This window comes from Peromyscus maniculatus, chromosome 4 (genome assembly GCF_049852395.1).
Source record: "Peromyscus maniculatus bairdii isolate BWxNUB_F1_BW_parent chromosome 4, HU_Pman_BW_mat_3.1, whole genome shotgun sequence".
NCBI lineage: Eukaryota > Metazoa > Chordata > Mammalia > Rodentia > Cricetidae > Peromyscus > Peromyscus maniculatus.
Window position 1 is genome coordinate 78,538,212 of NC_134855.1, and position 25,695 is coordinate 78,563,906.

The 25,695-nt window shown below is 39.2% G+C and overlaps 1 protein-coding gene and 1 long non-coding RNA gene across 6 annotated transcripts in view; one reads left to right on the plus strand and one right to left on the minus strand.

Moving 5' to 3' along the window:
- Nucleotides 1–25,695, minus strand: part of Trim44 (tripartite motif containing 44) — a 110,978-nt gene that overhangs the window by 66,265 nt on the left and 19,018 nt on the right. For all 4 annotated transcript variants that reach the window (XM_042275805.2, XM_076570145.1, XM_076570146.1 and 1 more), the window contains exon 3: nt 136–375. In XM_042275805.2, coding sequence (XP_042131739.2) covers nt 136–375 — 240 coding nt within the window. The remainder of the gene's footprint in view (nt 1–135; nt 376–25,695) is intronic.
- On the plus strand, nt 5,989–25,219 carry LOC121828748 (uncharacterized). Of its 2 annotated transcripts, XR_013050610.1 has the most exons (4): nt 5,989–6,228; nt 13,836–14,014; nt 19,578–19,824; nt 24,905–25,219. It is a non-coding gene; the product is annotated as an uncharacterized LOC121828748 (long non-coding RNA). The 2 variants fall into 2 exon arrangements; XR_006071283.2 differs by lacking the exons at nt 19,578–19,824; nt 24,905–25,219 and adding an exon at nt 15,716–16,076.

The following is a 25,695-nucleotide window of genomic DNA, read 5'->3' on the forward strand; positions in this document are numbered from 1 at the left end:
CACTAGTTGAAATCCTCCCCAACTTTTCAGTTCATTATGTTTAGAGATCACAAGCAGGCATTTTTATAGCTAACGAATATGACAGTCAGGTTCCTTATAGTTTTCCTGCTAAAAATCACCAACATTTTCATTTACCTCTGCCTTTGGCTCAGCTGATTCATTAGAGGTATCAAGTTGTTCCTTGGCCTGGGCCATCTGAGTCATCAACCTATCCATGTGAGATTGGATGTCCGCCAGTATCTCAGTCACATGAGCTGTGGCCATTGCTTCTTGGATGTCCACTAAGTGAAGGGCCTTCTGCTCCTCATCAGCAATCACTTTCTGAACTTTCTTAAATTCTTGCTGTATAAATACCTTCATCTGGTCTCGAGTTACCTGTAAAACACAGACACGTAAGAAGTGTAGATTAAACATAGCAATGAAATGGAAAGGTAGAGTTTTTTAATAGTGCTAAGTAGTCCTGCTCAAAATACAGATTATGATGCCGGGCGTTGGTGGCGCACGCCTTTAATCCCAGCACTCGGGAGGCGGAGGCAGGCGGATCTCTGTGAGTTCGAGGCCAGCCTGGGCTACCAAGTGAGCTCCAGGAAAGGCGCAAAGCTACACAGAGAAACCCTGTCTTGAAAAACCAAAAAAAATAAAAAAAAATAAAAAAATACAGATTATGGTTGCTATCTCATTTTGAAGTCTTAGCAATATGCTCTCAATAATATTCTTCCAACACCTTCGATAAATGTCCTGGTAACAGTTTTTATTGTTCAGGAACTAATTCCTTATCTTTTTTTTTTTTTTTTTTTGCTTTGGGTTTTATTGATTTACATATCAGTAATATATAACTACTTTAAAAATTATAATAGAAGAATATATGAAATAAAAAGTACAATTTCTAGCCAGATATGGCAGTTCATGCCTCTAATCCTAGTATGCCAGAGATTGAGGCACAGGAATGTCAAGAGTTCAAAGTCAGCACAAACTACCAGTGAGTTTCAGGACAGCTAAGCTATAGAGGACCCTGTCTCAAAAACAAACAAAAAAGAGGAGAAGAGGAAGAAGTTTGAACCAGGAATAGTGGTACATGCCCAAAACCTCAGCACCTAGAAGACAGAGGGAGGAGGAAGGATCAAGGTTTTGAGGTCATGTTGGTGAGTATAGTAAGACTGCCTTGAAAAGTCAAAACATAGCAATAATAACAAAACTCAAGGAAACTACCAGTTCAGCAGGTGTTCTATTTTTTTATATGGTTACTCACACATACCTAAAACTGGGTAAAGTTTCTATGGATTACAGTGAATATATGGCTCTATGTCTTGCTGTTCCACTTAAAATGTTAGTGAAATACAGACAGCACCGTCATCTTTTGTATTACTTTTTACCACTTGCAGGATATAAAAATATATCCCATTTATTCCTCTTATAACAGAAATGTGCTATTTCTACATTTTTGCTATTACAGACAACATAACAATGAATATCTGAGGAATAACTCTTAATATTTACATGAGTGTCTTCAGAAATCTCTCAAGTCACTAAGCCATTTCATACATATGCTAAAGTTATTGTGATGGTGCCAAACTGCTCTCTGAAAAGGATGGAGTGTGAAAGGAATGTGTGAAAGGAAGCACTTCTCTACAATCTTATCAAACTTCTACATTTTTTAATATAGTAGGCAAAAATGTCTTATTTTACTACAACCATAAACCGAACACACACACACACACACACACACACACACACACTGCTGATGGTGTGTTTGGCTAAGAAATAAGAAGGGCAAACAAAATGAAAACCTATGAAAATAAAATAAGTTTAAAAAACAACAACTGTATTTTCTTACTTTGCTTTACTGTTTTTTGCAGTGCTGGGGATCAAACTAAGAGCCTTACACATACAAGGCAAGCGCTCTACCACTGAGCTGCATCCCCAGTTTCATGGGTGTTTTTAAACAACCATCCACAGTATGTGTACTTGAGATGAGAAACAGGGAAGGGGGCTGGGAGCTGGTTCATTTGTTAAAGTGCTTGCTGTGCAAGCAGGAGAGCCTGGGTTCCTATCTCCAGCACTCACATGGAAGTGGGTACAGTGGTATACACTGGCAACCCCAGTGCTGGCCGAGGGACAGGGGCAGGGGCGGCACAGGGAAGACAGACAGATCCTGGAGCTCACTAGTTAGTCTAAGAGAAAGAATGAGCTCCACTGTCAGCGAGAACTCTTGTCTTCAAAGTAAGGTAGGGCTGGAGAGATGGCTCAGTGATTAAAGTGCTTGCCCTGCAGGTGCGAGGACCAGAGTTCAGATGCCCAGACCCCATGTAAATACCACGTAGTCAGAGCAGCCCACCTGTAATCATAAATCTTAGAAGGTAGATACTAACTTAATTGACGAACTGTGTCTGAAAGCTCCAAGTTCAACTGAGAGACCTTGCCTCAGTGAATAAAGGGGAGTAAGACTAAGAAAGACTTCTCATGTCAACTTTGGGCCTCCATATGCATTCACACATACATCTACACACATGCAAACATGCACATACACATATATGCACATCATACACAATACACATGAAAAATTAAAATTTAAAATATGATGAGCAATTATTAGACACTGCACACCAATCTCTGTACATACATATAAAACACATCATATGCACATTCACATATAACACACACACACACACACACTCACACACACACACACACACACACACACACACACACACACACACACACTGAAGAAGTAGAACTAAAGGTAACAGTTTGAAAAAGGACCATCAGGAAAGAATGTGGGAAGAAGAACAAGTAGTTGTTGCCTAAGTGAACTTCTTTTATAGATAAGGAAACAGACATAGAAGTAAACTTAGGTAGGAGAGGAAGAGACATTTTAGTCTTTTTTTCCTCAGCCTGAGACTCTTTTCATAGAAGTCTAGCAGGGTGAAAAGATCACACTGGAAAAATGTAAGAAAGAAAACTGAGGAAGAGAAAGACTGAAAGTAGGAGGAGGAGATGAGGCCATTTTTAATTAGCCTATTACAAACTGAATGAGGACTGACAAGTACCTCTTTTAACAATTCCATAAGGATGCCAAGGCAAAAGAATGCCTGCATGCCACATCAACTGGCTAAGTGATCTAAGCCCTCCAGAATTCAAATTGTCCCTGTAGGTGCTCTCCCTGGTACTAGAGAAAAGAGGGTGGGGAATGTTAAATGAGTTAGTGAGTTAATCAGATTGGGTAGGCTTTGTGCTTACATAAGTTTTTTATATTTCTATTTTAATGTATACATGTCAGTGCTGCTATGATGGCCATTTCTGGTCTGATATTCTCCCTAAATATTTTTAATGGCTTTAAGTGACTGAAAATGACAATTATGATAGAAACTAACTGCAATGTACTTGACTAGACGTCATATACACACGTGGCTGAAAGTTAGGAAGCTAGCATCACAATCAGGGAAACTGGATCAGAGAAAAGGCAAATTAAGCCAGGCAGTGGTGGCACACACCTTTAATCCCAGCACTGGGAGGCAGAGGCAGATGTATCTCTGTGAGTTTGAGGCCAGCCTGGGCTACAGAGTGAGTTCCAGGAAAGACGCAAAGCTACACAGAGAAATCCTATCTCAAAACACCATAAAAAAAAAAAAAAAAAGAAAAGAAAAAAGAAAAAAAAAAGGCAAATTAATCCTAAGTTTTAATAATTAAATTCCTCATTTCCTATTGCTTTACATAGTTTTAACAAGACACTTCATCTTATATAAAGAAAGCAAAAAACGATGAGTGGAGAGCAGAATAATCTATTAAACCTTTATACCTTCCTATTTCCATCTATACTAATTCCCAGATGGATACATTCACTTTACTCCAGAGCCTAAGGAACAGTCTCCCTGGGAGAGGGCGTGCAGAAGGATGCGTGTTCTGGACAAGGACTCCTGCTTTCTAAACTTCCTTCCAGTTATCTCACCTTGTCACCAGAACTCTATCCTGCTAAAAACCACAGTTCTCAAAAGCAATGAGCCCTTTATGCTGGTTCCTATTACCTGGAAATTTCAGATATCATTTCTGAGTGAGTTTATTGGTACTTCTTCAGCCTGTTCTAAAGTTCCCCAGAAATGTCAGTGATATTCTCACTATATGTGATGTCTATAAAAATAAAACTACAAACTCAAAGAAGAAAGGGAGATAGACAGAATGGTGAAAATGGAATCTGGAAGCTTCTTTCTAGACAGCATCCACTAAACTATCAAGCCTTACTCCAAACACAATCTTAGTGTGGACTCTTAGAGGCTAATTAAACCAAGATGGAACGACTTAATTAGGAGAAAACTATGCTCCTCCTCTTTGAAGTGCATACTTACTAGGGCACTGAGTATCTCCAGGAAAATGTTACCTGAGGGACATGAAAACTTCCTCTTGTTGGTCAGCTGGTTCCCAATTTGCTAAAAACTTGAGCACTTCCCTTTTGAGCACAATCATCTATCTGGTTATAGCTGCATTAGCGTACAAATGCTATTACTTAAACACAGCATTATCTATAATTTGGAAACACTGGTAGTGAATACCTATAGGTGACCTTATTTTATATGTGAAGAAGGGAAGCTCTGGGGAAGAACAGTCTTAACGTGTCTCTGTCTCTCACTCTGTCTCTCTCTCCGTCTGTCTGTCTGTCTGTCTGTCTGTCTGTGTCTGTCTCTCTCTCCTTGGATGTCCTGAAACTATGTAGACCAGCCTAGCCTCAAACTTAAGAAATCTGCCTACCTCTACCTCCTTAGTGCTGAGATTAAAGGCACAGTCCATCACACCCAGGGATGGAGTTCATTTCTACCTAAGTTATTTCCATATTTAATAGAAGAGTTCTCTTATGGTCCCCACTAGGATAAAGAATTTACATCTTAAAGAGTTAAATCTTATCCCATGATATATTCTATATACTCTTGTATTTAATATTTCCTAGCTAGGCTAGACCCAAGAGGTATGTAGAATGGCACTTTACACATACATAATTGAACACATAAAACCTTGAATTAAGAAGCTTGTACTTAAAAACAATATTCACTCAAAGTATTTGACATGGACTGGAACTTAATAACTCCTTGATAGCTGAACTATAGGAAACCAGGTTTTATTTCTTTTTACTAATCAGAGGTAGCTTTAAAAGAAGAAGAATGATAGCTAGAAAGCATCATGGCTTAATAAAAATGTATTCCAGAAAAGTAGGTCTTCTTCAATGACAAGATCTCACAAGTCCATGTCTCATATATGACTGAAAAAGCCAGTTTATTAATAAAACAACAGTGCATTTCTCAGGCTACGAAAATTATCAAGCAGTTTAGAAACACAGCAGATATGAACTCTGAACTACATTCCATCACCAACATTCTCAGTAAAGTCCTTCTCATGACCTAGTTAGAAACCTGACTTCCTTGGGTTTTACACTAGGGTATTGAGATGTTTCAAGAAGACAGACATTAAGGAGAGTGGTATTTCAAGTCTTCCTGTTGGGCTACAACCCAGTAGAGGAGTGCTTGCCTCCCATCTGCAGTGTCCTTGGCTTAGACCCCCAGCAGCACAAAAAACAAATACCCCAATCTTCCTTAAACCAGCATTCCCACGTTCCCTGCATGCCTCCAGAGAAAAGCAGCCAGGTGTCTGCTCTTCACTTCACTTCACGATCCCTGTTTTGCTAACAGAGCACCACGCTCATAGTCTAAATTCTCTATCACAGTTGCTGCACTTCTCTAGCTCCTTCATTACCAACTTCCTCTTGGCAATTCTCTACACTCTTCACAAGTAACTACGATTGAGTTTTCAACCCTGCACCATTCACACTTGAAGCTAATAATTCCTTGCTGTGGGAAAATGCTAAGGCACTGTACGATGGCCAGCATCATCCTCCCTACCTCAGCTCTGACAACGTTGCTGGAAGCACTGAGAAACACTAGACTTTGCTTTCGTAATTTCATTCCATCTTTGGAATGCAATTATTACCCCCTTGAGAGAATTTTCTCTCCAGGCAACTCATCTCAGGATTCCTCTTGACTCATGAACTTCTCCATCTGGACACGCTCCTATTACCTAAGCCATCGTCACACTTCAAGCCAAATCACCACCATTCCCACCCTTGTTTTTCAGTGTCCCATGTTTGGGACTATGGGAAGCACTATGTGTGAATTGCTTCAGTTAGCCATCACAGTACCACCGTGAAGAAGCTATCATTATACTTATTTTACAGATGAAGAAACTGAGGTGAGGAAAGAAATCTAACCCTGCCCCAAGTAAATGGCAAACTGGAGTTTAAATTAACATAATTTGAGTACATAATCTGCCTTCTAACTATATTATTTTATTTTCCCATCAAACACTGAAGTGCCCTCTTACCTCCCATTCAAAGTAAGGGCATTTAGGCAGGTATCCAGGATACCAACTCAGGTCAGTTTTATCTTCCCCTTCCCAGGTTTTGCATATAGCACTAGGCAACTGGTTCTGAGGGAACCACACTACCTCTGACCTTCTACAGTATAGCTGGAAGTTTCTCCCAGCTATGAAAATCCCTTTCTTTCCCTAGCATTCCCCTCCACTGATCTTCAGTAAACACCCAGGCTCATGCTTCAGCTCTCCATTTCAGCCCTCCCTTGCCCATTCTATTGTGGCCCTTTAATCTAGTCCTATTCTCCCCACCACCACCTTTCTAAAACAAAATCCTAAGTGATAAAGCATTTGATTTGAACCTATGGTTAGAATCCTGCTACTACTTTCAACTATATCTTGCATAGTTTTTGTTCCCTTTTCATCTCTCCTTGGCTCCGAATTCTTAGCTTTTTGACCTTGACTTCAAACATCACTTTTGATCCTTTCAATATTAGTGACTATACTTATTCCTCATTCTCATCACATAGGAAGAGAGACCTTAGCTTTGATAGCCTTTGACCTAGCTTATACCTCTAACTTTCCAAACCACATTCTCTCAGACAATAATCTAAAATTTCAATCAAAATACTCCATCCTTCCTCTATTTTCCTCTGATATTTCTTTCCTAAACTATGTCTTGGTTTTTGAGCCATAAGTTCTAGAGCTCCTTACATATGGCATTATGCTTCATCCTTTCTTTCCCCCACAGTTCTCCTTCCTCAACATAAACATGCATGCCTTGAGCATACATATCAGAGGACAATATGTCTTGGAGATTTTTGTTGTGGAATGTTAGTTTAAAATGTGTTACATTTGTTTATACTGTGGAATAGTTGTTTAACAATGCAAAGATAGGTTGCATTCTTTTATGTTGCATTTGTTTAACTCTGTAAAGCTGTATTACTTTACCTGTCTAAAACACCTGATTGGTCTAATAAAGAGCTGAACGGCCAATAGTTAGGCAGGAGAGAGAGGATAGGCGTGGCTAGCATGCAGAGAGAATAAATAGGAGAAGAGAAGGAAGAGAGAGGAGCAAGAAAAGGACAAAGGACACCAGGGGCCAACCACCCAGTCACACAACCAACCACAGAGTAAAAAGGAAAAAAGGTATATAGAATAGGGAAGGATAAAAAGACCAGAAGTAAAAGGTAGATGGGATAATTTAAGAAAAGCTGGCTAGAAATAAGGCAAGCTAAGGCTGGGCGTTCATAAGTAAGAATATTTACTTATTTCTGTGTATTTATTTGGGAGCTGGGTAGTGAGTGCCCAAAGAATAAACAAACAAACAAACAAACAAAAAACCCACTAGAGGTTTTGATACTTGAAAGGGCCTAGTAAGCACATGAATTGAATCTGCTGATCAAATTGAGAAGTGAACAGCAACTGCACAGTCCAGGCATCTATGAGAGACACAGTCACACCAAAGGATGAGCAGCCTTTAGTGAGAGACATGAACATCTAACCACTATGGATATAGCACCGCTGCCAAGCACCTTCTCCTCCTGGGACTGTTTGTCCTGTTGTCAGCTGCTGTGACTTTATCATCCTGACAACTTGATGTGTAACCCAGTGACATGCACTGAAATGGATGCAGCACAAAGCAGTTCACTGGGGATGCTGTGCTCGTGTTGACTTGACATTACTGCTTGTTCTTCAGCTACTTCTCTCTTTACCTGACCTCAGAGTAGTAACAGAGACCACAGTCACAAACTTCTGAGAGCAGAAAAAATAATTCTGGATGACCTGCACTCCAGGACTATAAAGCAGAAGGAGTCTCCAGGGACATCCAGGACCCATAAAAACTGAGAAGAGTGCTTCTAGTCTGTCTTGTTTTTCTGTGACCTCTCCTTCTGAATCCAGCATAAACCAGATAGTTACTAGTAATTAAGTGGAGGTAGAAAGTGACACTAAAAGTTTGTGAGGGAAACTACACATAATTTATAATATTTTTGACCCTTTTACATTTGCATACACTAAGAAGGCCTATTCTATCTGCTGAAGACTAAAGCAATTTTAAAAGGACTCACCTCTTAACTCAAGTCCACAAAAAGAACACCAAGTGTCCTCCCTCATATATGGATCCTAGCTTTGAGTTTTTAGATTTGTGTGTGTGTAACTTAAAGAGATTTATGAGCTCAGGAAACTAAAAAGATCCGATGAGAGGGAGGGGAAGAGGTGGGTGAGGAGAGAGTAGAGCATATATATGAAAGCACAAATGGAGGCCGGGCAGTGGTGGTGCACGCCTTTAATCCCAGCACTCGGAAGGCAGAGCCAGGCGGATCTCTGTGAGTTCGAGGCCAGCCTGGCCTACAGAGTGAGTTCTAGGAAAGGCACAAAGCTACACAGAGAAACCCTGTCTTGAAAAACAAAAACAAAACAAAAAAAAAAAAAAAAAAAGAAAGCACAAATGGAATACTTGCAATTAAAGGGTTAAACAGGGCGAAGGGTGGGGATACAGGGGACAGGATGGAGTGATGATTTGGTTAATTCAAACTAAGGATGTTTGAAAAAAAATTATGGAAACCCAGTACTTTGTAAGCTAATTAAAATATATATAATTAAAGGAAGAGGAAGAAGAAAAGACTTAACACAGACGCTGAGGAAATCCAAAGAATCATTAGGTCAAACTTTAAAAACCTCTACTCTACAAAATAAGAAAACCTAATTTTCTCAACTGATACCACTTACCAAAGTTAAATCAAGAGCAGATAAACAATTTAAATAGACCCATAAGCCCCAAGGAAATAGAAGCAGTCATTAATTCTCCCAACCAAAAAAAGCCCAGGGCCATACTGTTTTAGTGCAGAATTCTACCAGAATTTCAAAGAAGAGCTTACACCAATGCTCCTCAAATTATTCCACAAAATAAAAATAGAAGCAGCACTGCCCAATTCATTTCATAAGGTCACACTCACTCCCATACCCAAACAACACAAAGATTTAACAAAGGAAGAGAATTACAGACCAATTTCCCTCATGAACATTGGTGCAAAAATACTCAATAAAATACTTGCAAAGCAAATCCAAGCACACATTAAAAAGATCATCCACCATGACCAAGTAGGCTTCATCCCAGAGATTATAGGGATAGTTCAGAATATGAAAATCAGTAAATGTAATCCACCATATGAACCAACTGAAAGGAAAAACAAAAACAAAAAACAAAAAACCATGATCATCTCATTGGATGCCAAAAAAGCCTCTGACAAAATCCAACATCCCTTTATGATAAAAGTCCTGGAAAGAGTAGAAGTACAAGGCATATACCTCAACGTAATAAAGGAAATTTATAGCAAGCTAATAGCCAACATCAAATTAAATGGAGAGAAACTCAAAGCAATCTGTGGGGGCCCACAGAGGCCTTACTCAAGGTCAGAAAGGCTGAGCTTGCTTTACTCAGCAGGGCTGCATAATAGGATGATTTGGCCAAAGGCATGGTTACCAGGTGTTTTTAAGGGTCTATACTTGTTGGTACTTTATATCTCAACCTTGAAAGGGGGAGGTCTTTTGCCCCTCCACTTGATTATGTATTTAAAAAGCCCATCATGAATAAACTCAGTGCTGCTGGGTATTAACCCAGGGCCCTCCCAAAGCTATCCTGTGTCTCTCTGTCTTTTCTTCCTCTATGTCTATATTTCCTATCTAGCATTTCTCAATTCCTCACTCCCCACTACAAGGGACCCTTTGGTAGGTTGGGGCTGGACCCCAACACTGGGCCCCTGACAGCAACCCCACTAAAATGGGGGGGGGGTGTTCACCTCTCAACCTCATTCTAGTTGTCTTTCAATCCAAATACCTTCCCTACAAAGTCAATTACTTGTATATTAGGGAAACTCTACCTCCAAAATAACTGCATATCACCAGGCACCAGTAGACACGTAATAGGGAACTTTCCTTTTCCAGGTCCTCTTCTCTGCAGGTGTAGAGTCCAGGGAGTCTGATGTACTAGAAAACCGGTTTCAAGACTGACTCTGCTGGCCACTTCTTGAAGCTCAGGCAAAAAAAGTTTATTTGTAAAGTAGGGTAACAGTGTTCTCATAGATATTTTTTTTTATGAATTTAGCATAAAATAACACATGGAAAGAGTTATGTATACTCTCCAGGCACACAGGCCAGTGAGTAATCTGCTGCTCAGAGATAACAGTATCTGAACAGTCACTGTGGGCGTCTGTGTGATAACTCACTAGGTTCTCATAAGGAGCTCCTTGCAAGCTTTTTTTTGTTTTGTTTTGTTTTGTTTTGTTTTGTTTTTCAAGACAGGGTTTCTCTGTGTAGCTTTGCGCCTTTCCTGGAACTCACTTGGTAGCCCAGGTTGGCCTCAAACTCACAGAGATCCGCCTGCCTCTGCCTCCCGAGTGCTGGGATTAAAGGCGTGTGCCACCACCGCCTGGCTTCTTGCAAGCTTTTTTAAAGAGAGACTCCACACTTGGGAACTGAGATTCTAGTATCCTGAGAGCACACAGGAAAAACATTCTTAGAAGTGAGGATTATATAGAATCTCTTTGCCTTAGGGGCCTCAAGTCCTTAGGAAGCAATTTCCACCTTCTCTAGTTTGACAAGACCTCACTGAGCATCATCTCAGATAGTCTAGACTATGTAGCTGAAGTTTTCCTGTGTCCTACCTGGCCTTTGGTCAGGACAAATCTCTCACCCACCAGTCCTACGGCCGCTTGGACCCAAGTAAACACACAGAAGCTTATATTAATTACAAACTGTATGGCCATTAGCTCAGGCTTATTACTGACTAGCTTCTACATTTAAATTCTTATTTATTTATATATTAGACAGAAAAGGGGAAATGCTGTGGGATAATGCTGTTGCACACTGGTTTAATAAAACTGATTGGCCAGCAGCCAGGCAGGAAGTATAGGCAGGGCAAGCAGAAGAGGAGAATTCTGGGAAGAGGGGATCGGGCAGGACACAGGAAAACTTCCAATTACAAATGGGGCCAAAATGTGGGTCAGGAGTTTCCACCTAAAACCTGAGAGAGCTTTAAAAAAAAAAAAAAAAGGGAGGTGGGCAGAGCCAGATGCCAAAGCTGCCATTTCAGTCCTAGTCAATCTACAGTTTAAAGCAACAAATTCACAATAAGTCAGATTCAGATTAAATAAACTTCTAAATGGTTTATAGTGTGTGTTTGAAAATGTATGTAGACTTGGAAGAGGGGAAAAGGAATATAGACAGTTATATAAAGAAATAGTTTTAAAAAATAAAGTCTTTAGCCGGGCGTGGTGGCGCACGCCTTTAATCCCAGCACTCGGGAGGCAGAGGCAGGTGGATCTCTGTGAGTTCGAGGCCAGCCTGGGCTACCAAGTGAGCTCCAGGAAAGGCGCAAAGCTACACAGAGAAACCCTGTCTCGAAAAACCAAAAAAAAAAAAAAAAAAAAAAAAAAAAATAAAGTCTTTAAAGAGACAGTAAAGGTAATATAAAAATAAGCCACATAAAGATGGATATTACAGAGAGAATCTGGATTGTGTTGTCTTTGGGATTTTTAACTGCAGAAAGACATTTAATTATAAAGGCTGCTCAGTTAAACCCATATATATATTTTAAAGATATCTTGACTTCAAAATTTGGATCTAAGGATATGTTGCTTTGAAAAGGAGGCTGGTTTTGTTTCTACAGGAAGCAAGAGGCTATGGATTTATTCCAGGTTAAGATGGATCATATTTGATCAACCCAGACCTCCTAAACCTTAACAGATGCTTCCTATCAACAAAGGTTATAGCCAGTCTTCCCAGGACTTGAACATTACCTCAAATTTTCTCAGGATCCCCATAAGACTACCAGCGCCCCGTATCAGCAGGAAATAGCCTAGAACACTACGCCCACATTCCCCAAAAAATAGATTAAGGATGTTTGTCTTTGTTTAGATTGTTGGTTGCAAATTGTTATTTATTGGTCATAGTCAATCTCCTTCTAAAAGAAGAAAGAGGGATAGGATATATATATGATAGGATGAAAGGGTAAATTATTGAATTTACTTTTAAAGAACAACTTGATTTAAATTGCTATAGATTTTAGTTTATTGATACAAATTTAAAGTTAATTTTGTTATACTGCATGTATATTTCTACTCTTGTTTAAGGTATTATGTTTGTGCAGTTCATTTGAAATTGTAATGGATAGTTTAAGAAATACAGATTAATAATTAGTCTTCTATGATAGTCATGTTAGTTTAGTTTTCTAGGTATACAAAGATATATTTCAGATAGATAGGTAATCTTCAAACACTTCAAAGACCTACAAAATATGGCATTTAGGACTTTCTGGACAGTGAGACACATCTGTTTCTGGCAGGATCGATTTACTTCAAAGAGAAAGATGGGCGTCAAAGACACTCATATAGAGTTATCTTCTTGGCAAAGACAGCCATTTGGGCAAGAAACTGTTGTTGCCTGGACTACTTGACAAAATGTTGTGTCAACTGGACATTCAGGACCCATGGAAAGGTGACCACTGAACTTTGCAAGGCAAGGTGATCCTTCAGGTTCCTGCTTCACAGAGGAGACTGCAGGATATTCTACAGGACACAAGGAGAAAGAATTAAAAAACTCAAGCCCTATAGGATGAAGATGGATGCCCCAACACTGTATACGAACTTTAGTTGACTGTCCAGGGAGACAGCTGTCTCTGTCATTCTAGATTTTTGGAAGTTGCTTACAATGCATTTCCTGTTTACTTAGGTAATATATCCTTCTGGGGTCTTTGATGTAGTTGAAGACTAGATAGTTATAGTTATAATTTTCCTTGGTTATGATAAAAGATAAATTAGATATGAAACTTTAGACTCACAAATATAGGATAGATGGAATATTTTTGTTAATTTTGCCAAATACAAATAGACTAGATATTATAACTATAATTCTTGCTTGATAACTTTTTTTGTTATATGTAATTTTACTATGTTAAAGTTAAAACCTTCCTTTTTGATTAGACAGAAAAGGGGAAATGCTGTGGGATAATGCTGTTGTACACTGGTTTAATAAAACACTGACTGGCCAGTAGCCAAGCAGGAAGTATAGGCGGGGCAAGCAGACTAAAGGAATGCTGGGAAGAGGAAGAGCAGAGTCAGAAGTCACCAGCCAGGCACAGAGGAAGCAAGATGTAAAGGCCGAACTGAGAAAAGGTACCAAGCCACATGGCTAAACATAAATAAGAATTATGAGTAATTTAAGTGTAAGAGCTAATCAGTAATAAGCCTGAGCTAATGATCATACAGTTTGTAATTAATATAAACCTCTGTGTGTTTATTTGGGTCTGAGTGGCTGTGGACTGGGAGGAACACAGGAAAACTTCCAACTACAAGACTACAATAGCAGCAAAGCAGAATGTGTTGGAAGAATGGGTCACATTCTGCTCTTCAGCACCCATAGAGTCTCTAGACACAGTAGTCTCTTTAATCTTGCAGATTGCCTCTGACTCTATTTCCTTTTCTGTGCAGATGGAAACCCTCTTCTTTCCCTATCGGAAATCAGTAGCCTGTGTTGTATAAGACATCTTCATGGCCAAACTACCATTATCTTCAGGATTCCAGCTGGACCTGCTCACCAAAGACCATCCATCACAGTTGATATTCCCTCTTGGAAAGGGGATGGAGAGGATCATGAAACCCTTGCTTGAGTATGTAGTCAACCCTCCCAACCATTTGTATGTAATTCTGCCCTAAGTACACATGGCCTTTGGGTCTCTGGGAAAGGCTAGAGGTGGGGAATATAGGCAGGGAATGATGCAGGGAAGATGTTACATCTATACAACTATGGGGAAGCTACCATCCTTCCTGGGTACTACTGTAAGTCATCTGTCCTCCTGTCCATAACGCCTCACCCACTGCTCTGTAAGGAACTCTAATAACTCATTGGTTCCCTTGGGTGAACCTTAGTGGAACTGTAATTTGGTTTGTCATTAGGACCTAAGGAGGAGGGGTAGACATTGTTCATGTCTCTTTTCAAGTCAAGGAATTTTAGCAACATCTGTATATCCAAGAACCAAGAGCCACAGTATTCATTAACTAACACGCTTTTCAGATCCCCAAAGGCTGTGATACCAAATGTTTCATATCTCTGTTTCGTATCTCCTCAAAAGTCTTCATTTTGAGGCCTAGAGTTGTAATTCAGTGATATGGTGCCTGCCTGGCATATACAAGGTCCCAAGTTCACTCTCCAGCACCACAAAATAAAAATTTCCATTTTCAGATTATTAATTACAACACAACATGATTAATCCTACTACTATAGAGAAAAACTGAATGAAGGCTCCAGTAAATTGACAGGTAATAGGTGCTGTGCTATATGGACCAGGTCATGTGAACCTTTCAATGTAAAAGGAAAGGAAAGCATGCCATTCTTGATAGAAACACCCTGAAAGTCTGAATAAACTCTACATTGGTATATATTCATATTCTACTTGTATAGGTAAAATATCAATAATGTTCTATATAGTCTACATAAAAATCTCAGTAAAATACTTATCAGCATCTTAAGCTCTGTGACCTTCCACAATTTCTTTCCTCAATTTTTGTTTATTTTAGCCCTCTATCTAAATGCTGAGGCAATTAGAAAGGTATTGTCCTCAAATTTTATACAAACATATCCTTAAAAGCATCTAAATATAGACTACAGTACACTGAGAGTTGTACTTTAAAGACTTAGTTTTAAGTTACCAAAGAAAGCATCTTTTTGTTGAGTATACTATAATTTTATTTCTTGAAAGGTTTAACTTATCAGGAAATGTGGAGGGAAGGTAGGGAAGATGCTAACTCTTACATAAAAGTCTAGCTGGTTTTTATCACTATTATCATAGTAGAGTTTTATATCTAGGTTCCCAGGCTCCTAAATTAAATGTCAAATACAATCCACACTCGAAACATGAAGCGTGGCTGCTATGGAGGAGTGCAGACAGTTCCACTCCCCTCTCCCCATTAGCTGTGTAAGCAGCACCTGCAAGCATTCAGCAGAGTAGATTATCAAGTCTCCTGTCAGTGTACAAGGGAGCAAGGGTGGACATCACAATGAATTGGTTTTATTAAGCCATTTAATGCTCAGTCCCTTTGCTTTCTAACAATGTTCCAGCTCCCCCGGTGACTCAAAAATCATTGCCATCTTACTTATAAAATGCCTATAATCAATGTATGTAGAAGTTCCTTATGATTTGGGGCCCCAATAAGAAAGAGTTACAGTCAAAGGGTAAAGCTGCAAGGGAAACAAAGAGGGAGTAGGGGGAAAAATAAAGAATCTTAGTGGCATTTACTTTAAAGCAGGGATACACCACTTGGTGTGACTCTTAAAAGAAATATAACTGCTTTTTCTTTTAATTTGGCACCAGGCAGATCTGCTGGAGTATTTGGTCCAGAATAGCAGAAGAGATGCTATGCAATGGATTCTTATTTTTATCACGAATACCAACACACAGCTGCACACACACAAGGTGGATATATCTGCCTTGACTTGCAGGAGGAGCAGGAAGCTATGCTGAACAAGGCCACATACTTGACAGCCAGACCAGGCCTTCAAAATGAGCCTGCCAGCCACACCAAGAGATCCTAACTTTGAGAATTTAACTCAATTTATTTGCATATCATTATTACTCAAAGAGATATCAATGACCCTTAAAACCTACAATGTGTAAGTATTACTAAGCCTGAGAAGTGCTAATTGATCCAAATAAAGAATCTAGTTATTTGTAAGTGGGTAGCTAATTTTTTTCTCAGAAAGGATTGGAAGGGTCTCCTCAATTTTGTAGAGAAGTAGCTGGCCCCAGATCCACTTGTCCCCCTTTTAAAGGCATTTCTCAGGACTAGAAGGGCTAGTAGTAGCCACCATTAATAGGATATCATACTTTATCTCATATAGTCTTCCTTTCAACCTCTGAAGTATATACTATTATCCCCTATTTTACAGACAAAAAACCAAAAATCAAAAAGTTGAGCACAGGATTTGCCCAAGCTTGTACAGCTATCCATGTCAAAGCTACTCTTGGGGTAGGGGCTGAATAATTGTAGAACATATACTGCTTCTTCCTGTCAGAGGTGAACATCAGGTTCCTGACCCTTATCCCTGTCTAAAGAAGGAAAAGAAAAACATTGTTCATGGCTGACACTTTAAGGATGGAGCAAAGTAATTCAGGTAGTAATTTTGCCTCCCCCAAGAGCTTTAAGAGATATGAGCCACAGATCTTATAATTCACTCATTAAAGAATACAGTTCAGGGGCTGGAGAGATGGCTCAGAGGTTAAGAGCACTGACTGCTCTTCCAGAGGTCCTAAATTCAATTCCCAGCAACCACATGGTGGCTCACAACCATCTGTAATGAGATCTGGTGCCCTCTTCTGGCCTGCAGTCATACATGCTGTAAACATAATAAAATAAATAAATCATAAAAAAAAATTTAAAAAAAAAAAGAATACAGTTCAGAGCTGGGCATCATGGTACATGCCTTTAATCCACTGCTCAGGAGGCAGAAACATGTAGATCGCTGTGAGTTTGAGACCAGCCAGGTCTATGTCATGAGTTCCAGGACAACCAGGGATATGTATGGAGACCCTGTCTCAAAAAAAAGTGTACAGTTCAGCTTTTTTTCTATTCAGGTTACTACTATATCCAGAGTTGTGGAACTAGCACCACTATCCATCTCATTATCCCTTTCATTATCCCTCAAAGAAACCCCATGCTTGTAAGCTGTCACCACTTCTCGGCCCTAGACAATGCCAAGTCTACTTCCCATTCCTATAAACTTGTCCAATATGAGCTTCTGTATAAGTAGAATCATACATTATTTGGTCATCTGTGAATAACTTTTTAAAAACTTATTTAAGGGATATGATATTCCCAAATGTCAAGAACACGATATTCCAAAATATGACTATAGAAGAGTGGAATAGGTTACCCCAAAATATGACTCATTGTTAGTTTATTTTAAGTTGCTTTGATGTTATTATTCTTTTGTTTTGTAGACAAGATCTGACTATGTAGCCCAGGCTACATATTCACAGCAGTCCTCTTGCCTCAGTCTCCTGAGTAACGAAATGACAAACACACCTCACCATTCCCAGCACTGACTTAGGATTATTTAACACAAAAAAACTTACCCTTTTGTGAGAGACTTACAAAGGAAATCTGTCTAAGGGCATCTCCCTCTCTGTATAGAAAAAGAAGGTGCCTCTAAATCACAGATGCATATCTACCATGCACACCTCTCCATCTTTGTTTACCAATCTGTTTTGGACATCTCCCAGAACTGGCCTATCTCAATGATATTCACATATCAATTCAAGCCTATTCACTGGGTTATATATGCAAACAAATTTGTATTCCTTTTTTCTACTGTTGATTTGTTTCTGTTCAAAGAATTTCTCAATTAAGAACTCTCAGTGGTAGAGAGGAAAATTATTTTTTTCCCGACATGAAATTTCCAAGGGTAGTTGATGGTATGGCATCTACTACTACTTCATTTTTCACTGCTAAATACTATTTCACTGCAGATGTACCATGCTTTATTTACCCATTCTTCAGCTGAAGGACAAGGGGGGTTGTTTCCACTTTCTGGACAGATTGACTAATGCTGCTGCGAAGATAAGTGTGTACATTTTTATGTTCACCTACTTTCATCTCTCTTAAATATTTTTGCATACACAACAATAGAACTGCTAGATAATATGATAACTCATTGATTATCTATTAGAGGGACTGACACTACTTACCAATGTGGCTGTACCATTACACATTCCAGTCATAAATGCACGAGGGTTGCAATTTCTCTACACTCACACAGTAAAGAAAACTGCAGATCAGCCTCCCATATCTCCGTTATACCTGGCTTGGTAAGTCTTGAACTTCTTGCATCTATGAAGTGGGACAACTGGAGCAAGTGGTCAGCTTTACAAGAGGGTACCTCTCTGTCATCATAAGTAAAACATATTGACCAGTAAGAACATTGATGCAATGAAATAGCTGGTTATATGACTAGAAACTCAACTCTGCATTACATTTTCCCTGTTCCAAATAACTTTAGACTACAACTGTCATATTTACCAAAATACAAACAAAACAAAAAAACACTGCTGTAGCAGGAATCTTAAAAGTTCTTATTAATAAAATCAAACCTGAGGCCAGTTATTGGGGTGAATGCTGAAAGATCAGAGAGGCAGAACAAGCCACAGCTACCTCACCTCGCCATTTCCTCAGCTGATCCTGTTTCCTCAGACTGGAAGCTTCTGTGTCCTCATCCCAATGGCTCTCAGCTGAACTGCTGCTCGAAAGCCTGAATGCTTAACCAGTCAAAAGCTTCTAGTTTCTGGTCTTCACGCCTTATATATCTTTCTGTTTTTGCCATCACTCCCTGGGATTAAAGGTTCACTTCTTGGGATTAAAGGCGTGTGTCACCATGCCTGGCTGTTTCCAATGTGGCCTTGAACTCACAGAGATCCAGAGGGATTTCTGCCTCTGGAATGCTAGGATTAAAGGTGTGAGTGCCACCATTTTCTAGCCTTTGTATCTAGTGGCTGTTCTGTCTCTGACCCCAGATAAGTTTATTAGGGTGCACAATATTTTGCGGAACACAATACCACCACACACTGCAAAGAATCTGTTCCTGCCACCAAAAACCTAAGGCCTTATTAACTAAAACTTTTATTCAACAGTAAAGGCAAATTGGCTTTCATGATTCTACTACCCCAGAATAGATTCAAGGATCAAAGTTTATTCAAATGATAAAAATGTATGCATTTATAAAGGCTGTTAGCTGTAAAAGTCAGAAAACAAAACTACATATATAGTGTATATGTGTTCATACATGCATACATACTCATCACACACAAACACACACGCACGCACTTAAAAGGCAAAGCACAGTAGTATCCTAAGTTTTAGCATCTCTCATTTAATGTCACTGACCCTATACCTTGGATTTCAGAACTACCCTTGAATTATGTGAAATAGCTAAGATTCAAGAACCAGCATTAATAAAACCCCCAGCTTTATAACCTACTATGGGCAATGGAAGAATAAGTGATTTTTTTCTTTATTCTTTGTACTTTTCCGTATTTTTCGAAATGCCTACAGAGAACTCATATTACTTTTACAATAGAGGAGAAGGTAAGAAGAAAAGATCTCTTTTCACATGGATAAAGGGAAGGGTGTAAGAAAAAAGTAAGAGATTCATTTTCCCCTTTGTGCTCTCAGTGTCTACAGAGATGAAAGGGGCCACAACTGTTTCTGAGTGGCTCCTATGCCAGAAGCTAGAGCTGGCCTGAGAAAGAAGGAGTGTTTTTCCCAACTGCTGTCCTCAACCAATCAAGTCAAGTTGGAGCTCTGGATGTTATGGATCTTTCTTGTCTTTGCGCACTGTCTTTTAGAAAAGGCCATCTACCAATTCTAGTGCTCTGGGACTATGGTAACTGTGGCTGAAGGATCCTAATAAGGCAAAAGAAGATGTGAGGTAAAAATAATGAGAAGGGTTCTACCGAAAGGGGTGACAGTCCACATGCATCTGTAGCCTCTATCTGCTTGTTTACAGATTCAACCCAGTTCCGGGGTCAAGAACATGGAATAAGACAAACCAAAAGTTAAGTCCTTAGCCAGGCTTTGTGGCACATGCCATTAGTCCCAGCACTTGGGAGACAGAGGCAGGGGGATCTTTGTGAGTTTCAAGCCACCCTGGTCTACACAGCTGAGTTCCAGGACAGCCAGGGCTACATAGAGAGAACCTGTCTTAATAAAAAGTTAAGTTCTGGCCTATCATTTACTATCAAGCTACTTAACTCCTTTAAGTCTCCAACTACTCATTGATAAAATGGGACAAATTCTTTATTTCATGGGTGTTGTAATAAGTAATATACATCAATTACTGTGTGTCAAGATCCATGCTAGTAAGTGTTGAGGTTATGAAAACAAAATAAACATGACTTATATCCTCCAAGATTCCTACTTATAGCTTTTTAAATAAAAAGTACAGAAATAGGTCACTAATTTTCAGAACTCTTCAGTCAAAGGAGCATGTTCATATGCACTATTTGATAGCTGAACTATCTCAAGTCTTAACCAATAAGTGTTTCTGTTTTGGTGAAGACAAGCAACAGAATGAAGTATGGCTTAACTCTTAAGAGTAACAGAATATTAACAAGAATTCAAATTAGGTTTTGATTAACCATTATGATTTTTAAATGCAAAACCTAAAACTCTGACATTCTAATTAGCACAGAAGGGCAGAGTAGGTTGTATTCCATAACAATGATACTGGTTATGAAAAAAATGACCACAAAGTTCTTGTAATTACAAAATACAAGAAAGCCATCCTTAGATCTATCTAACAAATTTCATGTTTCTAGACAGCTTTTGGCTTCATTATTTAGTAGAGTATCTTTAGAGGCTTGCAACAATAAACAAACAAATAAACAAACAAACAAATAAAAAGGAAGAATTGGCTATGCCTTAGACCTGCTAGGACTGGGTCCTACATCTGCTTCCACGTCAGTCAAGACAGTAGAACATAAACTACTCTGATAGAGTTTCAAGGTGCTTCCATCTTTGAAACTACTTGGAGAAATTAGGATGAGGGCTGGAGAGAAGGCTCAGATGCTAAAGGCACTGGCTGCTCTTCCAGAGGATGTAGGTTCAATTCCCAGCACCTACCAGGTGGTTCACAGCCACCCATAACTCCAGTCCCAGGGGACTGACACCCTCTTCTGGTCTCTGTGGGTACCAGGTACACAAGTGGTAAACAGACATACACACAGGCAAAACACACATAAAAATAAATTTTAAAAATTAAAAAAAGATTATTATGAATTAGAGAACCACACTGTTTTTAAATGTTTGCTTTAAGTATACTAGTTAAAGAAAACAATGAAAAGCATAATCTGAGGGGAAGAAAGTAATCAATAGAAAATAGAGAAAGTACCTGTTACTAATGGCATAAAAAGTTAGTTTGATAAAGATTAGTATGTTGTGCTTCTGATTCAGTCTTTCACAGATAAACCACAAACAGTCACTCAAGAAAGCTGTTAATATAAAGAACTCAGTTTTTACTGTCCTACAAGTCCAGGGCTTCCACATCCTGCCACAGACATGCACCTAAATGACTACATCTTTTTCTTTGCTTTATTTTATTCTGCATTTGAAACAGAGTCTCACTGTGTAACCCACTAGAACTCATGATGGTCCTGCTTCAGCCTCTTAAGTACTGAGATAACAGGCCTAAGGCATCACTCTCAGAGAGATATCTTTTATTTCACTAAAGCTGAGCAGAAATATAAGAAATCTACATGCAAATAAACAAAACAAAAAACAAACAAGCCATGCTTTGTGTAACATGTTTATGAAAATTAGCTTGAAAAGAAATTTTTGCAATTTGAATATCAAACTTATTTGGCCAGTTTATTATTTAAAAGAGTTTCTTGATAGTCATTTTTATACAAAGTAAAGGTTGTTATTAAAAGTCATCTTTATCCACAATATAGGAGATGCTAGCTACCTGGAAGCATGTAACCTTTAAAACAAGGCCCACCAAAGCAACACACACATGCATAGCTTCTTCCAGTCTTGAATAATTTCTTAGCCATCACTGGCTCTGATCCCTGTTCTCAAGGTCTAGTGGCTGGGATTTGATGTTTCCCATGGTTCCTCTAGCTTTAGAACTCAGCCTATTAGAGAAGCACAGCACAGTCTTTAATGACCTCCTGTCTTGACTCAACACCTCTCTTCACACTCCTTCTTGAGTCCTTTCCTTCTTCCTGACCTGGCTATTTTTCTGTTAGAAAGGAGATGATGAAATCACCCTGCCTCTTTCACAGACCTCACTGACTTTCCTTCTGTCTCCCTTTTCTGTTCCCATTTCTTTGTTACTTCTGTTCAATTCATTTGTTTCCTAAGCCTAGATTTTTATATATTTCAATTTCTTTTTCAAATTTGAAAATCACTTAGTCTTATTTTTAGGTGCTCTATTTGAAGAAAGCAGAAAAACAAAACAAACAAACAAAAAGCAAGGAAAGTAGCTCAGTTTAGCACAGTGGTTCTCACAGTCTGGGACTCTGTCAGCCCACATCAACTGAATCAAAACTCTGGGGGTGGGCCCAGAACACACTCTCTGTCTCTCTTAAGTACATATATACATATACATATGTATGTATGTAAATATATAGTTATAAATAAATAAATTTATTTATTTACTTTCTTTGTTTTTTTGTTTTTTTTAAGAGACAGGGTTTCTCTGTGTAGCTCTGGCTGTCCTGAAACTCACTCTATAGACCAGGCTGGCCAGGAACTATTAGCCATTTGCCTGCCTCTGCCTCCTAAGTGCTGGGATTCAAGGTGTGCACCACCACTGCCTGGCCTAGAACTCTATCTTTTAATAAATCCTCTGGGTGATTTTTATGAACAATAAAATTTAAGAGCAGCTGATCTAGAAAGTATCTGGCATGCTTGAATAAGATGAAGTGTTCTAGTTTCCCTTTCTACTGCTGTGACAGGCTTCCATTTGCATAACATAGTCCATCAGGGAAGTCAGGGCAGGAATTCAAGCAAGAACTTGAAGCAGAGATCATGGAGGACTGCTACTTGCTGGCTCCCTCACAGGCTCATGCTTAGCTAGCCTTCTGATACAGGACCACTTGCCTAGGTAAGGTGGTACTCCAAGTGGGCCGGGCCCTCCAGCATCAATTACCAATCAAGACAACTCCCCTCACAGACAAGCTCACAGGTCAATTTGATCCAGGCAATTCCCTAATGGAGACTTGCCTCCCAGATGACACTAGGCTATATCAAGTTGACATTTAAAGCTAACCAGAACCTGAATCTTATCAACAGGAGAAACTAACGTTATTCTCTCCCTCCCCCCCTCAGACAGGGTAGGGTTTCTCTGTGTAGTTTTGGAGCCGTCCTGCATCTTATTCTGTAGACCAGGCTGGCCACGAACTCACAGAGATCCACCTGGCTCTGCCTCCTGATTGCTGGGATTAAAGGCGTGCGCCACCATCACCCAGCATAACTAACATTCTGTCAACACAAAAGAGTATCTAGAATATTCTTCATAATGAAAAAGGCAACATAAAACCATAGGCACAGTATAATTTTTGCAAAAAAAAAATTAAAATCCAAAAAATATCTAGAAGCTTATACACCAAACTATCAATAGCTGTAACTAATTTGAGGGGAATTCATTCTAGCTTTTCTTTATGAATATCTGTATTTATCTACAAGGATATATTGCTTCATAATTAAAGAAAACAGTTAATACAGGCATCTTCCATTGCTCTTTAGCAAAACACACAGTTAATGTGAATTCAGGGGCTAGAGAGACGGCTCAGCTATTAAGAGCACTGGCTGCTCTTCCAAAAGACCTGAGTTTGATTCCCAGCACCCATATGCAGCTCATAAACCATCTATAAGCCCAGTCCCTCCATGAACATATAGCATGCATGGAGTGCACAGGCATACATGCTGACAGAGTCCCATACATAATAAATAAATAAATAATTTTATTTATATAGATATAAATAAATTACTATAACTATATATAGTTTTTTAGAGTGAATTCAGTTGGCAGTAGACTTCACTGTCTGGACAATCAAGTTTTGTGATGCATTAGGGGTTCTAGAGGAAGTGAGGCAGAGATAGTGCTCAGTCCCTACAATTCAATCAGTGTCTCTATGTAAAGCAACTGTATCCCAAAATGACAAGTCAGAAAGCCTGAGCTAGTATGCCCTTCTTAAATAAGCCAATCAAAAAGGGGATGGTAGGGTACTGTAGGATAACAGGACAGACAGAAACTTAAGGGCACTTCTGGAAGATAACTGATTTCTGAGAACATTTTTTACAAAAAGTTTCTATTAAAAGTGTCCTGTTTTTCTCCCTTCTTCCTGATCTGGCAGTCACTCCACACTTACACTCACTCCTTCTCAAGCCAGCTCCATATACACTCAAGCAAATTCATCCTGTAGACTAAAAGGCTTGAAGGTAAAGGGGTGGACAGTGTGTGTACCCAAACCTAAGATCAAGTCAGGCCCTTAGAGCTATCTTTTAGCTTATATTAGGGCAGTGGTTCTCAACCTTCCTAATGCTGCAACCTTTTAATACAGTTCCTCATGCTGTGGTGACCCCCAACCATAAAATCATTTTCATTGCTACTTCATAACTGTAATTTTGCTAACTTGACCCCGCAAAGGGACTGACCCCCAGGTTGTGAACAGCTGCATTAGGGAACGCTTTAGCTGGACTTTTCTCCTCTGTGGCAAGTTTCTCAAAGAAGCACTGTCTGCATTCATAAAGGAGGCCAAAGCCTGTATCATCAATCCCCTTTTACTGCTTTGCTGTCACAAACATGCAGGTATGGCAGAGACAGAAAATACAGTTGTTTCCTGCAATACATGTTACACACAAAACCAAAGAAACTTTTCAAGGTGTTAGTTTTCAGTTACCTTTAGTACTTAATTGGTTCAGCTTTATCAATGGAAAAATAGCAGGAGTCCTCCTATTCTAGGTAGAAGAGTTGTTAAAGTTATATAACCTTTTTTTCTATCTAGATGCTCACTACTGCTGTTCAAGAAGAGAGGAGATACTACTAATGTCAATATTTTCAGTGTCATATGAAAAGAAAACTACTGATGGCTGCAGTTACCTAAAGAGTCCATTGATGCCAATGGCTCTGCTTCACTGTGGCGTTCAAAAACCATGATTACACAGCACAAATGTGGTAAGACCCGATGCTTGGTTTGCAGTGAGAATTGAACACAAAGGCACTAGAGTCATTTGACTCGAATCTCCACAATATACCAGACTTGGAGCAAATAACTCTACTGTCCTTAAAATAAAATAAATTAAACTGAGATAAGGAACCACTTCACAGGGGTTTGTAATAATCAAAAATATGGAAAGGGAGGGAGAATGAGGTGCTGTGTTGAATAGGAAAAGAGTTTTAGTTTGGGACGATGAAAACATGCTAGAGGTAGACAGTGATGATGGCTGCATAGCACTCTAAGTGAACTTAATGCTACTGAAATACACATTTTAAATGGTTAAATTGTTATATATTTTATCACAACTGTGTAAGATCCCTAGTGTAGGACCTGGCTCTCAGGTACTCCTATTTGATAAAGAATTTGTGAGAAAAAAAAAAAAAAAAAAAAAAAAAAAGGAAAAAGGAGAGACATAAAAATAAAAGCATGTTCCTTTCCCTCCTTACCTATGAGAGGCTCTTTTCCAACAGAGCCATCTACTCCCAATACCGGGTAGTGCTGCTACAGTAAGTGTCTCAGTAAGAAGAAGGGAATCTATTAGTCACAATCCCTCCTGCACATTCAGCTCCCAGCCCACC